We start from the raw sequence: 17,580 nt of genomic DNA, 5'->3' as shown, positions 1-17,580 counted from the left end.
ATTACTTACCTATTAAGGGACGGTTACAACGCATTGTGGATATATACTTACAAGACACGGAGTCACAATTTGAAAAAGCCTTCTCCATCCCCTTGCGGTTTCGAGTCCGAAGTCGATCAGAGCCAACGTTCCGATGGTCCAAATGGCCTCAAACACCATCGCCACAGTGAGCAGAGCTCGAGTTGAAGAACTAGTTGAGAACAAAAAGGTTGAAAGTGAATTACAAACTTTTTGTTTGATAATTTAGGTCATTTTCACTTTCACATACTCAGCTACAGGTAATAACATTCAAAGAAACTAAAAATATTGGCAGATGGTTCATAGCAACCGCGATGAAATACGAACCATTTATCACAAGTAAACAATTATCCTAAGTATCTAGTTACTCGAGTTTTGGGGGGTGAGGAAGTGGTGGATAGGATCCAGAGGCGATTGACTAAAATGGTAAGTTGTCTGCGGAATGTTCCCTATGATGATATGTTGAGGATATGTGGATTGAGAAGTTGGTTGATAGGGGAAAAAGAGAGGATATGATAGAAACATTTAAGTTGCTTAAAGGGATTTATAGGACAGATGCAAGGGAAATGTTTCAGCACTTGGCTAGAGGGACCAGAACAAGGGGTCATTCCTGGAACTTGAATAAAGAGATGGTTAATAGGGGTGTGAGGATTAGATTTTTTGCTTGGAGAGTGGTGAATGGGTTGCCAGAGCCAGTTGTGAGTGCTTTGTCTGTTAATGAGTTCAAGGAGAGATACGATAGATTATGTGGATAGTTTGGGTCTCTCGCGATGAGTTTTGGACTCCATAGAGATACACCTGTGTAATAATAATAATAATAATAATAATAATAATAATAATAATAATAATAATAATAATAATAAAATATTGAAATGTGACATTGGTAAAAATTTTCACTTCACTGTTATTGGAGAGATTTGGCGGGTAAATGTTAATTTTAATGTGAATCCTATCTAAGAAAGATTGCAAACTTATATGTTTAATGCCGTGGGTGGACTAAGGGTCAGGTCATTAGCTGCATTTGTTGCACCTTTACGCACGAAGTGTTATAACGAAGTATTGCTGCAGCAACAGATTCAGAAGTGTGAGAGATTAAAATTTTGTGATAATTACATAATGAACATGGAAGGGAATTGCGTATTCTAAATAGGATAACCAGGGAACAGATATACTGGCTTTCCCTATATTTAAATGTTATAAGAGCCATCAAAACAGCCTCCGTAGTTCAGCTTGTTTAGACTAGCCTTTTGATCGGAAAGAATCGCGTTCGAAGTGCGTCTTGACGTGAGGAATCTTCATCAGGTGCATTCAACGAAATGATGAGTTGGCCTGTGTCATACTGATTTTTACCCCTCCCGAAAACTCGGGTTTAGATATATATTTGAAGTTATAAACGAGTAATGCAGCTGTACGAACGGTGGATGCAGATAACAAAGAATGATAGGAGCAATTTTTTCCCCTCTGAAACAAACCTGTTGTGAAAATATTAGCTTCCACTATATAAGCTATATTATTGCAGCTCAAGTGATTTTATCATTATCATCATATCATCAAATTCCTGACACTTACCCTCAAGGGGTGTACAGGATATGATAGTACAACTTGAAAAATTTACATCATTACTAACTTCCTATCTACAATTTTCCTTCAAGTCAATCTGTTACCTGTCAAGACTCCAACATTATCAGATCTTATATTTCTGTCTTCTAAGGCACTTTTTACCGTATCAATCCACCTATTGATAAGGGGGTGCTTAAGGGTCAAAGCTGTATAACTGAGAGGAGACCCCCACATAGCCTTTAAAGGAATGCGGAGAACCGACCAGGGCTTCTGACCTAATGTCCAATCCTCACCTTCTCGTGGTGCACCCTGTTGGGTATCTACCTGGATACTGAACGAACGAGGATGGGCTGGCAGTTTGGGATTCAGCCGACTAAATTGTATTCTTACTTATTTATTCTTAATATTTATCTTTATATATAAATTTTGTAAATAAATATAAATAATATTTATATTATTTATATTTATTATTATTATTATTTATTTATTCTTATTTATTGGCTTAAACCAAAATACAAAATGATGGTACAACATGACAAGTGTTTTTATAATGCTTATAAAAATTAATTAATTAATTAATACCAAAACATTAATTTTGATATATATATATATATATCGGCGAATTTTTATTTTTTTTCCCGATTAATTGCCTCTGCGATGAATTTCGTACGACGAAACATTCGTAAAATTGTTGTTCGATGAATTGTTTAAACGACGAAGGGCTTTTTTTATGAATTGAAATTCAATAAACTGTCTTTCTATTAACCGTTTTCGATTGTTTTTCAATTTTCTTTTTCAATTTTTGGTTAAAAGGAACTTTAATCATTTAGCTAGCTCTTAGTTGTATAAATGCTGATAAATGCTTACCCTAATTCTTCTCTAATCTCGTATTTCTTAATGACGGGAGTGTCGAGATTACAACAGACGATGAGGCTCCATAAAACACACAGCTGCATGAAAAAAAAAAATTAAATTAAAATGACTATACAGTAAATTTTCTGCGATTACAAATTTCTCATATTACATCAATAGTCTTAATAGTTCTACCAGAATTTACTTTGTTTGTGGTTATTACGCTTGTTTGCAATGTACATATGTCCAGTAATAAACAAAAACAAAGCAAAATAGACCCTAAAAAAAATACAGCGAATAATATGAAAAATATCTTCAACTTACGCCACCTAAGGTCAAGAGAGGAACTATCAAAGTGAGCTTCATCTCTTTCGTAGGACCAACCAGACACCTAATACAGAATAAAAAAAGGGCTTCGTTTTATTTTCTTTTTCTTTCCCCATTTGATAAAGCAACTTAAAAACACAACATAAGAAAATTAAGAATATTTTTGAATTTCTCTAAGCAATTTCACTTAGTGTGTAACAGAGGGCGCTACGGTGTGGTAATACTGAAAGATCGCCCAAATATTGAAAGAAATCGATTAGAAAACATCAGATACCGTATTTCGAAACTCATATGTTTATAAGATATTTACCTGGTATCGTACCCGTAATTTGGCAGCACGCCAATAATGATGCCTACAATGACAGCAGGGAATCCTGTAAGTAAATAGCATATTTTAAACAGATTGTTAAATCTCTGATTTCAATATCTTAAACTGGGCATTGAAATTAGAAGCGCATAGCTTTAACAATCGTTTCAATTATTTCAAACACAGCAAAAATCTCATATAGCGAATAATACACATAAAAGGAAGACCGCTTTTACGAGCGTTTGTCAACGTAATAATTCGAGATATAGAATAGGATTCTTTTTAGGATGGCTTATTTTATTTTCTTTATAACAAAAATAAGGTAACGTTTGTTAATAAAATATCAAACATTTCATGTTTTATCAGCGAATATTATTTTATATGATGATATCATTATTCAGTAAAATAATTAGTGATTTTTTTATTTAGATTTATGAGTTTATTACGAATATTGAATAATTTAATATTGAAAATAATAAAACTAAATAATTGTTGAAAGGTTTTCACTTGGTTATATTAAAGACATAACCAAGATACCATAAATTAAAGACACCAAGAAATTATATACCTGGTTTAATCCTTTATCCAAGTGTAAGCAAACAAAGGTTGCGCCTGAAATATAATCAGGACTAGGGCAACTCGTGGTAAAGATGGTTTAACTTCACATCACTCTCCTTAGTGATGTGAAGTATCCCATAATGCAAAGCTCATCTCCTTGCGGACATGTATAATGCTATGCATTATGGGAAGAGTCACTATCCAGACCGGTTTCGACCTTTATTGAGGTCTCTTCAGTGGGAGCCAGACGCAGAGGTGATACCAAGGTTGAAGTGATGCAGAAGTCATATTTTCATATACCAGTTGCCAAAATGTGTCACGCCTTATTATTAAAATACTCTGGATTAGAGATTTTTCACTTAGTTAAAAACAAAATAATACATATTTCACTGCTGTAACATACTTATAGTAGTGCAGCAGATAACCACTGAAACAAACTAAAGTAAATATCTGTTGCTCCAAAATAGAACAAAATTTCTAAACGACTGTGTGTTGTTTTTACTCCCAGTGTTTGTTCATCCTGAATTATTCTCTTAATAAATTAATGTCCGATTCTTAATTTGGACTGGTTTATTTATTTAATAACAGCTATTATTTCTTAGTATAAAAGCATAAAATTTGTTGGTATAATTAAAAAGCACTTGAATGGGATAGAGATAAGTTGTGCTTAATATATAGTATATTATCTTCCCACACACACACCTTGGTCTCTTTTTTTACCACGTTTCTTAAGTTTCTCTCCCACAATAACACGTTCAAATTCTAAACTTGTTGATACTGCTACTGTATACATTGTCATTATTTTAGAAAAAAAATTAAAATAGTAAAATAAAATAAAAGGTCTTAAGTAGAGAACAAACGTAATTTACTGATCACAAATACTATTGTTGGTAGACGATAGATGGCGTTATGTGATGGTGGTGGGAGTGCTGTTGTACTTTGAAGTGATGGAGACGGTGAATTGTGCAGTAGGGCGTCATCCACGACGAGTCCTCGGAGGTTTCACGTAATAATAATTTGTCTGTGTTGTTTTGAATCGATCGGATAGATATTTATATGAATAATTTTAACTTGTTTAAAAGTTTGTCTGTAAAACTTGGTCTTTAGAACCTTTCCTTCAAAAAAGAGTAATAAATAAATAAATTTTGGTCTAAATAGGACAAATTACAAATCTTAAAATACATGAGAATATCACATAGTTACAAAAAAAAAAAAAAAAAAGACCAACTTACCCCAAGCGAGAGGAAGGTATACTTTAAGTCTTCCGTCGACAATACCATTCACTACCGCAGTAAACAAGGCATGCGCTTCTGCACACAACCAACATCCCACTGCAGTGCAGAAATAATGAACACAGCCAGATAGACTCCGACAGGATTCCTACAAAGCAAAGAAATTTTAGAACGTGTATGTACGCGCGCATAATTTTTCAGTCTTTCAATTCTATTATGAATTTTAAGTTTTTATATTTCTATTTCTTCCCGCTAGATGGCACTACAAGAATTGCTTGGTATGCTCATTTCTCTAGTTTCGGCATGGTAAAACAAATTTCTTTGATTTAAGTGGAAGTGGATCTTTATTTCATTTATCTGGTTTCTGTTATACGCTTAGAATAAAGAGTTGAAATCTCTTACCCAGTCGTCCATCTTGAAATGAATACAAAAAAATGATAACAATGCTCCAAGAGCTGCTAATGAAGTATTGAGACGGATGAGGTGGAATTGATCGTGAAGATACCTGGGATTCAAGGAAAAAAAATACTCACTGACGAAATTTTAACCCTTTTAAATTCATGAAACTTGAATAGCCAGTTCGATATTTATTCGGTTGCAGTAATCACTCATAAATAAACATACCTTTTAATGATTATGGCACAGATATAAAAGATGAGCAGGAGCACAGATGCGAGGTATCCTGACCACTTGAATGCCGACACCCAGAGATCCTCTGCATAATTTTTTGTATTCTGAAAAATAAACATGGTTGTGAACAAAGAAATATTTATATCAAGCATCTAACCGAACAATTCTACAATCTTTAATATACTAATTTTTACATATTGTTTTTACCAGAGGTCGATCCATTAACGCCAGTAGAGTGAACATTCCAAGCTGATGGCATCTGCAAGTTGTTGATGTCTTGTTCGAGGTAACAGCTTTGCACCCTTGCGTTGTCCATCCACCAGGTTGTTTACGCCTGTGAAAAAAGGAACTGCACATTAGAAAACGTCTGTCTTGCATTCAAATAATAATAATAAGCTCACGCTTTTTAATCCCTTATAGGGAATGGGCAAGGCCTTTAAAACCTATCTAGCTTTTGGAGACTGAGTGAACAGTTCAGTCTCCGCCTGTAGCCAGTCAGAGATAGCTGACCCATGTCTATCACTAATTATAGCAGCCACTGATGAAGAGGCTGGCAAACAAGTGCTGCCATCTCTTGGTACCTAACCCTAACAGGATATGTTACTGTCTGAAATAGTATGGGTTCTACGGTCGATTTTCTTAAATTTACGGGATGAAAAACCCTAGTTTCCAGAAGAAAAAACTCGCTTGCCTGTGCCAGAGATCGACTAACTCTGGAACCGGTCGAAGAAAGGCTTAGAAAAAGTTCTTCCAGTCGGCGACTAGACTCGAACTATAAGTCTATCTTCGTGCAGCCAAGCGCAGAGGATGCAAGAGCCACTTCCACTGAGCTACACAGGCCTCTTTTTAATAATAAGCTAACGCCTTTTATTCCCTTATAGGGAATAAAAGAGGCCGTTTTAACCCTATCTAGCTTTTGGAGACTGAGTAAGCAGTTCAATCTCCATGGGATAATATGTTGTATTCAACAGTAATTTATAGTGAAAGAAGATGGTTTAAAGAAACAATTAATGTTTTATTTTGGTTGTTACAGCTGACAGCAAAGAATATTCAGAAGTGATTATCCACTCCACTGTTTTAGAAATTTGCAGGGTACTGCTCTACCATATTTGGTTTGTTGATACGAATAATTATTCACATTTAGAAGGAATTAGAACCGACATCTTTCCAATCAAAGGACATATGCCAGTGTTTTGAAAGCGCAAATATATGACTGAACTAATTATTATATAAATACACGTAAACAGTGGCGCACTCAGATTTAATCTTGGGGGGAAACTCAAGATTTAATCTTTGGGAGGCGAGCACTCAAGATTTAATCTTGGTGGGGGGGGGGCGAGTTGAGCAGACAATTTGAGAATAGCCACTATGCATTGCATACGACCTATGACTGAGCGTCTGCAGTGATCGTTAATACATGATACTCCTGATCTCCTTTGGCCCGACTCGGCCAAACGAAGTAGCGCTCGGTCCGCTTCGTTCACTTTGCGTTCACAGCGACCGTGATTCCCAAGAGCTATAGGGTATTCCCACCTTGTGTGACCGCTAATTTATAAGTGGTAGAGAAATAGAAGACCCGACACAACATAAATTTTTTAAAAAATTAATTTTAATTGGGAAAAGCTTTTTGGAAAATTTTATAGTTTTTTCCTTTTTCTTTTTTAGGGGCCCGCCCTCCCCCGGGTGCTCCAATGCACGTAAACAAGCACATAAATATAAAAAGGAGCGCTGAATAATTGAGTTTCACAGGATAAGGCTAAGAAACGCCAACCAGAACACCGAATCTGCAGACTTAAACACTGCGTTACAGGAGCTGTTATAGGAGCTGGAAAAAATCTATTGATTCCAAGACAATTATAGCTTCAGAGTTCTTCGAGCTAATCATTTCAAGAAATTAAGTCGATTTCTTAGCGCAGTAAGTTAGGACGAAACCCTTCAATGGAAAGAACTGGGTTCGACTCTAGTTAGATTATGAGAAGAGCCTTTATAAGAGCTCTTCAATGAAAGATGACCTACTGCACTTAAGGAAACAGGGTTTTCTTCTTTGATCGCTAAAGCAGCCAGAAATCCCTCGAAATTTACAGACATAAATACGATTTAAACATGCTTTTAATAAAGGCAATGCTCTATTTTTCCATATGGATCTCACGCCTCATACCACAATATTTTGCGGTGATTTTTATGATGTTTATGTCATTATTTCATTAAAGTTGTTGGTCACTTACCCTTGGATTACGAGATCGCTTGACCAGGTAACACAATACCGCTTCATAATCTACAATGAAAAAAACAACAACGTTAACCCTAAGCATGCACTGCATTAAGAACAGTTGTTGAGTTTAATCCAATGCAGTCACCCTTGTGAAGTACATGTAATAATTAATTAAAGAAAATTAATTAAAATAATGAAGAACAATGCATTTTTAATGAGCAAATTTGATACTTTCTTTTGGTTTGCTGTTCGTTAATTTATCTCTTGGATCTCTGTCTGTCTCTTTCTGAAAGACAAAAAAAAAACCAACACGAATTAGTCAAAACACAACCGCGTGGTATTCGCAACTCAAAAATATCCCGAACACTCTTAGCAGGAGAAAATTAGCGTCTTACCTCACTCATGTGCTCAAGGAAAACTTGAACTGGCTGCTTGTTATATGTGGGACTCACGTCGAGACCTATGACTCTGCTGTCTAGCATGACCCGAGAAGTGTCGTTTTGCCTGGTCGGGGAAAGATGGAAGAGTGATTAGCATCGGGCATTCCCATTCATCACATAAAGTGCAAAAGAATAAACATAATTACAAATACGTGATATTTCGTTCATGACAGATTCCTCTTTAATTATAAACTGAAACAGCTAATCTAAATAATCAAGGCAATAATTTATTATTATTATTATTATTATTATTATTATTATTATTATTATTATTATTATTAACAGATGAGCATGTTGAAACAGAACTCTCTCAGGTCACTGTTTACGTGACACTGAGCACTGAGCACCTGGAACAATCTGCATGCATTTCCTGAGCTCACCATTTTACATACTAACGTAAGAAGTATAAAGAAACGCTGGTTTACCTTAATAACCAGGGTCGGCTCGTGCATAGGCACTGCGAAACTGCAGCACCCCAATTTTTCTCGATATATAAATATATTTATTAATTTATTTATAATTGCTTGTAATATTTAATTTTATCATCAACAATCCTGTACAATTCTCTTATTTTGTATAAAAAATAATAAAAATCCATCTTGTAGTACTTAGAGGGCGAAGGACGCTAGCAGCACTGTGTTTACACAGTGTCATATTGCTACGCGCGCGAGCATATCACGTCATAGTGAGATGCGAGCCATTAGCGTAATCCGGCACTGTCCGTCCCGCAGTTCCACTGTTGTTTATATGCAGTTTGCGCCAGTAGTAGAGTGTTCGTAGTGCTTATCGTGTTTACTCCGTCTCTTTAAATATTTGGACATTACAATTAAAGGATTTAATTGTAATGTCCAAAAATTGTAAATCCATTCCTTTAATTGTAATGTCCGCGCGGTTAGCCTAGTGGCTTTGCGCTTCGCAACTATATGAGTGGGGAAGGAGTGTCCCAGATTCGATTCCCGTCGAAGACGTGAGGAATTTTCGGATCTTCCTCTGCCATAGCCAAGTTAGCCGTTCTTGGGCGTCGGCAGTAGGGTTTTTTCCGCCAGTTTATCTGAGGTTTTTCATCCCGCAAGCAGGCAAACCTGCCCCGTGAACACACACGGATCTACAGCCATAAATACTTAACCCCGCATGAGGGGGCTCAACTCGCCCCAACAGGGACGGGGAAGAGAAAGGGAGGAAACTCCATACGAATAAATAAATAAATAAATTGTAATTAAAGGAATGGATTTTATTTTAAAGTAATTTTGAATTAACTAAACTGTATAATTTTATCGATAATAAACAATATTTTTTCATGTTTAATTTTTTTTTCCCATTTTTACCATAATTTTGATATTTTATCCAAACACGTATGCACTGTACTTACAGTGTGCATGTATATTTCGAAAGTTGCAGCACCCCCACGATTTCAAGCCACGAGCTGCCACTGTTAATAGCACCGCTTAATGACACACTGACTAATACAGACATACAAATTCTGACGGAAATTTCTTCAAACGATACAAAGTCGTATGCATACAATATTACCAATTTTCATCGCCACACCTGGTGAAGAAAACATAAAAGAGGGGGCGGCATTGTGGCCTTCGTTAAGGAAGGTTGGAATGTTGCCGAAATTCCATTCGACTTTGAACACACAGAAACATTACTATTAGAAGTCAACGCTAGCAAAAATGAGCCTCCGTAGCTGAGTTGGTATAGACCAGGGGTAGGCTATCTGCGGCTGGCGAGCCACATGCGGCTCTATGGGTACGTACATGTGGCTCTGAAGTAAAATTGAAAATGAAAATAAAATCATAGTTTCATTTATAAAATTTTTAAAGCATTTTATTCACATACTGGTGATTTTATTTGTTTTATAGGTCTCGCAAAACTTCGTGGGCTACACGATGTCAGGGAGGGGAAAGCGAGCGTGGAGGGGGTATACAGAGGGAGTGGAGAGGATGGTTGAGCACATGGTAGGCAGGGCAGCCAAACAAAGTGACTCATTAGGATTAGGTTTTCAATGCTAGAGGAAGTTATTTCGTTTGAAAAGAAATTGATTCTGTTCGCTGAAGATTTAGAGAGGAGGACTTTAGTTCATTTCCCAAACTTGTCTCAATATCGCCGAGAAAACAATGCCCTCGTTAACAAAGATTATTTCAAGACAGCAGTTTTAAACATGAGAGAATCCTTTCTTCAAAGGTTTCAGGAATTCAGAAATAATAAAGCGACTCTAACTTTTATTACAAATCCTTCCAATGCCAATGTGAAGGAATTAAATTTTTCTTCGTTTCATATTGACACGGTTAATTTTGAAATACAATTGCTGGACTTGACAAGCAAAAACTTGTGGAGCTCCAAATTTGTACGTCTTGGCACTGAAATAGAAGAACTGGAAAAAGAAAAATGCAGTCTGATTTCACAGCGCAAGCAGACTGCTGTAAAAGAACTACAGAAGGCAGACTCAATGATTTGCAATACTTGGAACAGTCTTCCGGACTCATATCACGAGTTTAAAAAATTTGCATTTGGTGTTTTCAGTATCTTCGGGTCTACATATTTATGTGAGCAATCGTTTTCTAAGAGGAATTTCATTAAATGTAAATTGAGGAGCCAAATTACTGATGCCAACTTGGAATCGTGCCTTAAATTAAAAACGACTAGTTACAAACCGGACATACAGAAACTTTCTAAGGAAATGCAAGCTCACTACTCACACCGATTAAAACCAATGGAGCAATTTTTTGTGTGATTTTTTCTTCATTTAATAAAAATATAATTAATATTACTACTTGTTATATCCTATCCTATATAATATAAAAAAGATAGGCCGAAATTTGAAACGTTTTTATGTCACGTTTTAAATCGGGCCTATTTTAAATCCTACAGATATATATGTCTGGTATCATTCTTTTCTGAATGGTACCAAATTTCTGAACCAGCCTACCAGCCCGGAACTTGGAAGATTGGGTGTCGTAGGCGCCAGGGGGGGGCGTAGTCCCCCTAGTATTACTATAAATTCACTATAATATTACTTTAAATTTTCCTTATTTTTATAAATATATTTATGGCTCTCGAATAATTTTTAAATTGTTGTGAGGGACAGGTTTGGCTCTTCCGTCTCAAAAGTTTGCCGACCCCTGGTATAAACGAAGCCCTTTTTTTCGGAAAGACCTGGGTTCGATTCCCGTCAGTGACGTCAAGAACCTTTATCTGGTCTCTGCCGACTAAAGGTGAGTTAGCCGGTCTCATACGGAGGTAGGGTTTTTTTCCCACCCAGACACCCGGGTTTTTCGTCCCCCCAAGGGCTCCTGGCGGGGACAAAATACATTATTAACGCAATGGATATGAATCCTCAACATTTTCTCCTTGTACTAGAAACTTGGATAAACGGTATCACCATTCGCACAGCAGAACCCCTTATTGTAATAGGAGACCTCAACAACAACGATAGGTTAGATCATACCTCTACTGTCATGAATACCTACCTAGATATGCTCTGTCAATATAACATTAACTTGGCAATAAGCTACCCAACAGGAGAAGAAATATTGAGAAACACAAAATCATGAATCGATCATATTAACATAAGAGCGCCTCCAAACTCGTACACATCATCAGTAATAGCAACAAAAATGACGGATCATTGCCTAATAGCCACCACTTTCCACAGCACTGGTACCAGTTGCTCCACAAACACAAGCAACAGATCTTTACAAAGTAACAAGCATTATTGATGACATCATAAAAAAAACACAGACTGGAACAGACCACTTAGTATAGAGGATCCAATAACAATAAATAAGCATCCAATGAAAATTTTTCCCACCGTTTTTCAGAAATATACAAAAATGTTTTTAGGAAAGAAAACAAACAGATAAATCCCTGGATAAACAACGAAATACTGCACAGCATTTCCTCCAGAATATTCTATGGAAGAGATTGAAAAAAATCACCGAATGATACCGAAAAATCACTTGAGACACTACGTTGCTGTGTTGCTTTCTTGTCTGTTTACAAATACTTATAAACAGACAAATCAACACAGTCAACGCGCCGCCAAAAGAAACTGTTACTTCTAGAAATTTTCTGCAGACAGTGGCAATATGGAAAAAAAAAAATAGGGTCAACACTCAACGAATTAGTTAACACGAAACGTAAAACATTCCCGCAAGATTTCGTCGCCAACAATTTAGGTCAAGAACCACAACACCCAGCAGAACCCTTCGACCAAAACTTTGTAAACAACATTTCATTCCTCAGGACAGACATCACTCCGATCAATAAAACCAACCCACCACAGTCAGCGGCAAACCATACTCTTTTAAACCGTCTCCAAATCCGAAACTGAAAGATGCTTTCTCCCATCTAAATCCTAAATCCAGCCAAGGGATATAAAACATCGGTTAACAGATCTTATAACCCATTTTCACCAAGAACATCCGGTACTTTTGAAACTAATCAATGGAAATACTCGATAAGTGTATTACTCCCAGCCTATTAAGAACAGCAGTAACAACTCAATATTAATAACAATACCAAAACCCAAATGTTAATTATTAATAATCCAAGAGTCTCATATCTAATACGAATTACCACCGTATAGTCATACGCATCATTGTATTAGCAATGCTAACAATTGCCTTTGCCCTGAAACTATATCCGTAACATTGCTAAATACTTGGGCCTTCACATCAAATACCTTCAAAAGAAACTTCGCATCATTGCGCCAATTTGTTTCAAGTAAAGCATATCATATCCATTAACACTAACAAAGTCATTTCCCATAGCATCTGTCAATCAATATTAAGATACGGCATAACAGTCTATGCAAAAACTGCAAACAGTCACGTGCAAATTAGAATCATTTTACAAAAGAATCATTTCTGCGGTGCATTGGAGGGCCACCAAACATGAAGGTCTAAATTTTCATATTCAAACTTTATCATATTAATAAACTTCTTCAATAGTGGTTATCGTAAACATAGACACATAACGCTTAACAAGACCTACCACTTCTTGCACTACACTACCAGCAGTGGCGGCTCGTGGCTTTACATCGTGGGGATACTGCAACTTTCGAAATATACATGCACACTGTACGTACAGTGTATACGTGTTTAGATAAAATATCAAAATTATGGTAAAAAATTAAAAAAAAAGTAAACATGAAAAATATTGTTTATTGTCGATAAAATTATACAGTTTGGTATAATTCAAAAATTACTTAAAAATAAAATCAATTATCATAACCACAATAATGTTCGAAAATAAAAACAATAATGAATGTTGTCTTTAATTGTAATGTCCAAATATTTAAAGAGACGGAGTAAACACGATAAGCACTACGAACACTACTACTACTGGCTCATACTGCATGTAAACAAAAGTGGAACTGCGCGACGGACAGTGCCGGATTACGCTAATGGCTCGCATCTCACTATGACGTGATATGCTCGCGCGCGTAGCAATATGACACTGTGGTAAACACAGTGCTGCTAGCGTCCTTCGCCCTCCTAAGTGCTACAAGATGGATTTCTATTATTTTTTATACAAAATAAGAGAATTATAGAGGATTGTTGATGATAAAATTACATATTACAAGCAAATTTAAATAAATTAATAAATATATTTATATATCGAGAAAAATTGGGGGTGCTGCAGTTTCGCAGTGCCTACGCACGAGCTGCCCCTGCTACCAAACAAATCAACAATACTCGTAGTTGATTTGTTAACGAACACTTAAAACAAGAATTATGCAAGTTGTACCAGCGCACTTAGCAAACATCCGTAGAAATGAAAGGCTACACAGGATCAGTTATCGAGGAAACTAAAGGGAAAACACACACGCGCATATACACCAAAACAGTAAATAAACAATAATCCCACTGTCTTCACAAAAGCTTAATCTAGCTTCGAAGGCGGTTTGGGTTATAAAGCCACTCTAAAATCCTTTTACTACAATTAACTCCCAGGTCACCTTAATTTGACCGATGTCCTGTATAGAACATTGTCCCTCTTCTTGCCTCTTAAAGATATTTACTCCTTCGACAATGAGTTTCATCCATAGTTACACATACTTCACTCTCTCGTGCATATCATAATAATATATTTGCCTTAGTCCACATCTATCAGTATTCTTTTTAACTTTCATAATTATTTATCTAAATATGAATTTTGCACAGTATCATACAGTACGTTCTGTAACATCCTGTACTAAACTGAAAATGGAATATATGTATAACCATAAAAAAATCTACTTTTTTTTTAAATGAATATATAGAAGTGTATGTGAATTGTACATATAAATAATATTGGTATTAACACTTTGTCAAACTTTCTGGGAAAAAAAATATATACATCCTGTATCCAAAAAGAAACCGAACTTTTCGAAAATAGAAGAAACTAGTGGCGCCACCTGTTGTATCTTTTTGTTGTCGAAAGCCGCAGCCTTCATTAGTGTTGTATCAAACTGTTTATGGCATTTGTTTCATTAGAAGACGAGTTATAGGTAGGCTGACCATACGTACCGTTTTGAACGGGACAGTACCGTTTTTTTCGTATTTCCCAGCCGTCCCGTCGTTTTGATTAAAATGTCAATTTTGTCCAAATTTTGTCCAGTATTAAAGTACAGTATATATACAAAATATACTTTAATACTGGTCGATCATAAATTATTATTCATAACCTATAATCGTATATTAATATCATGGATACCAGTAATTTGTATAACCATGGAGTCGCATTGTTCAATACTAAATATCGATATCTGCAGTGATTTATTCAGAGAAAATAAAAAATGCATGCTGGCAACACTTGCGCGTCTCAGACGAGGCGTCTGTTCTGCTGCAGCGATAGTTTTTGTTATGCTAACTGCTGGCTTTGTTATTCAATGCTGGTGGTTTTAATTTCATATTTTTTAAAGCTTTAAGTCTATCCTTGCAATGTCAACGAGGCGAAACTGCAGTTTTAATGACAATCTTCAGAAATAATTCAAATTTATTAAACTGGGCAAGCTGTGTAGTGATGGAACAAAAGTGGTGTGCCAACATTGTAATGTCCACTATTCCGTTGCTCATGGAGGCAGAAGCAACATCAACCAACATCTACGTAGCCAGAAACATAAGGATGCTGAAAAGACTGGCTTCAATCAAAAACATCAACTCATTTATGGTGAGGCGTGGTGATAGTGAAAGCGATAGAATTACAGCAAGTGAAGCTTTTGTTGCTTATGATACTGTGCGTCACCGACAAAGTTTTTGGCGCAAATGACTGCTTGTCAACATATAAAAAACCCAGATAGCGCTTTTTGTTCCCATATAGGGAGTAGGCGAGGCCGTTTAAGTCCTATCTAACTTTTGGAGACTGAGCGGGCAGTTCAGTCTGCACTGGTAGCCAATCAGAGATAGATGGCCGAAGGCTATCACTAATTAATCGGCACGCAGTGAAGACGACGGCTAATAAGTGCCACCATCTCGTGGTCCCTAACCCTAATACAATATTTTTAATATCTGAAACTAGTGTGGGTTCGAAGGACGATTTTCTTGAGTTTACAGGACGAAAAACCCGAGTTTTCGGGAGAAAAAAACTCGCTTTCCCGTGCCAGAGATCGACTAACTCGAGAACCGGTCGAAAAAGGCTTAGAAAATGTTCCTACTGTCGACGACTAGACTCAAACTTATAAGTCTTTCTTCGTTCTGTCAAACGTGCGATCGCCACTCTACTGAGCTACACAGGCTCCGTGCTTGTCGACATTGATAAATAAAATTTATGAACCAAAATTTTCTTCAGCGCGTACTAAATCAGAAGCAATAATTACCAACAAAATTAAACAAATGTCAACGATTTATCACCGTACATAATGAACTAAGTAACAGGGGGATTTGAATAAAACAAAAAGCATTATGTCAGTTTAAATGCATCAAACATGAAAGACATCAAACTTTTTCCAATTGTCGTGCTGTACTTTTTGCCAAATTGTGGTGTTCGTGACAAAATTCTAGACTTTATTTCCTTACCTAGTGAAATATCCGACATACAACGTGGTATGTTGAAGGAAGGAAGTGACACATTTGCCTTACAAAACAAAATTGTTGCTTTGTGTGCAGATAACACAAGCACCAATTTTGGTGTTTGCAAAAGACTTGGCAAAAAAAAAAAAGTGTTTATGTAATAAACCTTTTTTTATCGTCTTACTTTTTCATGAATTCAGAATATCCCATAACCCCGTCCCGTTCTTGCCATCTCAATGTCCCGTTTTTGTCTCAAGGAAATATGGTTAGCCTGGTTATAGGCCAAGAGTGACGTCTGTTTTGACCAACGGTCGGAAAATTAGTTTCAAACAGAGAGCTGCGATTGACTTTTGTGTTAAACTTGGTAAACGTTTTACCGAAACGCATCAAATGCTTCAAAAAGCATACGGTGATGAATGCTTGTCCCGTACTCAAGTTTACGAGTCGTTTAAGCGATTTCAAAGTGGTCCTGAGACGCTCGAATACGACGAAAAGCCGGGCCGCCCAAACATTGGACTGAGCGAAGTTTACATCCTAAAAGTGCGTGATTTCATCAAAGAAAACCCGAAATCGTCCGTGAGATTGATTGAAGATGAATTGGGGATTCCAAAATCAACTGTGCACAACATTTTGAACGAGAGTTTGGGCCTTCGTAAATTGAATTCGCGAATTTGTTCCTCACAAGTTGACCGACGACCAAAAAATGTATCGAATTGAACACTGCAAGGACCTCATTAAAACCTCTCTAGTAAGGACTCAAACTTCCTTGAAACGATCGTGACTGGTGAAGAAACGTGGTGTTTTGAGTATGAGCCCGAAACAGAGTGCTGAGTGGAGACCACCAGAAGAGGGGCATCCGAAAAAAAGACGCTTGGAGAAGTCAAAAGTAAAGATAATGCTGATTTGTTTCTACGATTCCGAAGGCATTATCCAAAAGAATTCGTTCCGCCTGGCCAAACGGTCAATGGTGAGTTTTATCTCGAAGTTTTGAAGCGATTGATAGCGATAATCCGTCGCGTACGGCATGAATATCTGACGACCGACCTTTCGTCAAAACACACTGTCACTCTTGGCACTATAACTCGGCTTCTAATGAAACAAATGTCATAGACAGTTGACACAACACTAATGAAGGTTGCCGCTTTCCACAACAAAAAGATAGAACAGGTGGCGCCACTAGTTTCTTTTTGGACAGAGGTTATATATATATACTATATATACAGACATAAATTGAAACATGTGATGATGCAATCTACCCTGTGTGACCAACTAGAAGTATAGACTATTACTGTGATAATAATAATACATAAATTGTTGTAGTGTATGAATTGCATACAATTACTATTATAATTATTACCGATTTTTTTTAAAAAGTATTAGCATTGTAAGATGAACGCATTCAGCATTCCCACTGCATGTTAACAAAAAAGAAAAAAGAACTGTTAAT

General features: G+C 36.5%; 1 protein-coding gene across 1 annotated transcript in view; it reads right to left on the bottom strand.

Annotated features, from left to right (window-relative positions):
• Positions 1-17,580, bottom strand: part of LOC150103624 (uncharacterized) — a 64,563-nt gene that overhangs the window by 21,855 nt on the left and 25,128 nt on the right. Inside the window, exons 13-23 of the mRNA XM_090398347.1 lie at positions 8,092-8,200; positions 7,932-7,982; positions 7,710-7,759; positions 5,692-5,818; positions 5,479-5,588; positions 5,257-5,359; positions 4,855-5,002; positions 3,068-3,131; positions 2,755-2,821; positions 2,446-2,528; positions 52-190 (exon numbers count right to left, since the gene is read on the bottom strand). Coding sequence (XP_090254473.1) covers positions 52-190; positions 2,446-2,528; positions 2,755-2,821; positions 3,068-3,131; positions 4,855-5,002; positions 5,257-5,359; positions 5,479-5,588; positions 5,692-5,818; positions 7,710-7,759; positions 7,932-7,982; positions 8,092-8,200 — 1,051 coding nt within the window. The remainder of the gene's footprint in view (positions 1-51; positions 191-2,445; positions 2,529-2,754; positions 2,822-3,067; positions 3,132-4,854; positions 5,003-5,256; positions 5,360-5,478; positions 5,589-5,691; positions 5,819-7,709; positions 7,760-7,931; positions 7,983-8,091; positions 8,201-17,580) is intronic.

Source organism: Typopeltis vanoorti, chromosome 9, assembly GCF_054136105.1.
Source record: "Typopeltis vanoorti isolate ZY-2024b chromosome 9, IOZ_Tvanoo_1.0, whole genome shotgun sequence".
Taxonomy (NCBI): domain Eukaryota; kingdom Metazoa; phylum Arthropoda; class Arachnida; order Uropygi; family Thelyphonidae; genus Typopeltis; species Typopeltis vanoorti.
The sequence above is the reverse complement of the archived record's forward strand: the minus strand, read 5'-3'. Positions and strand labels throughout refer to the sequence as shown.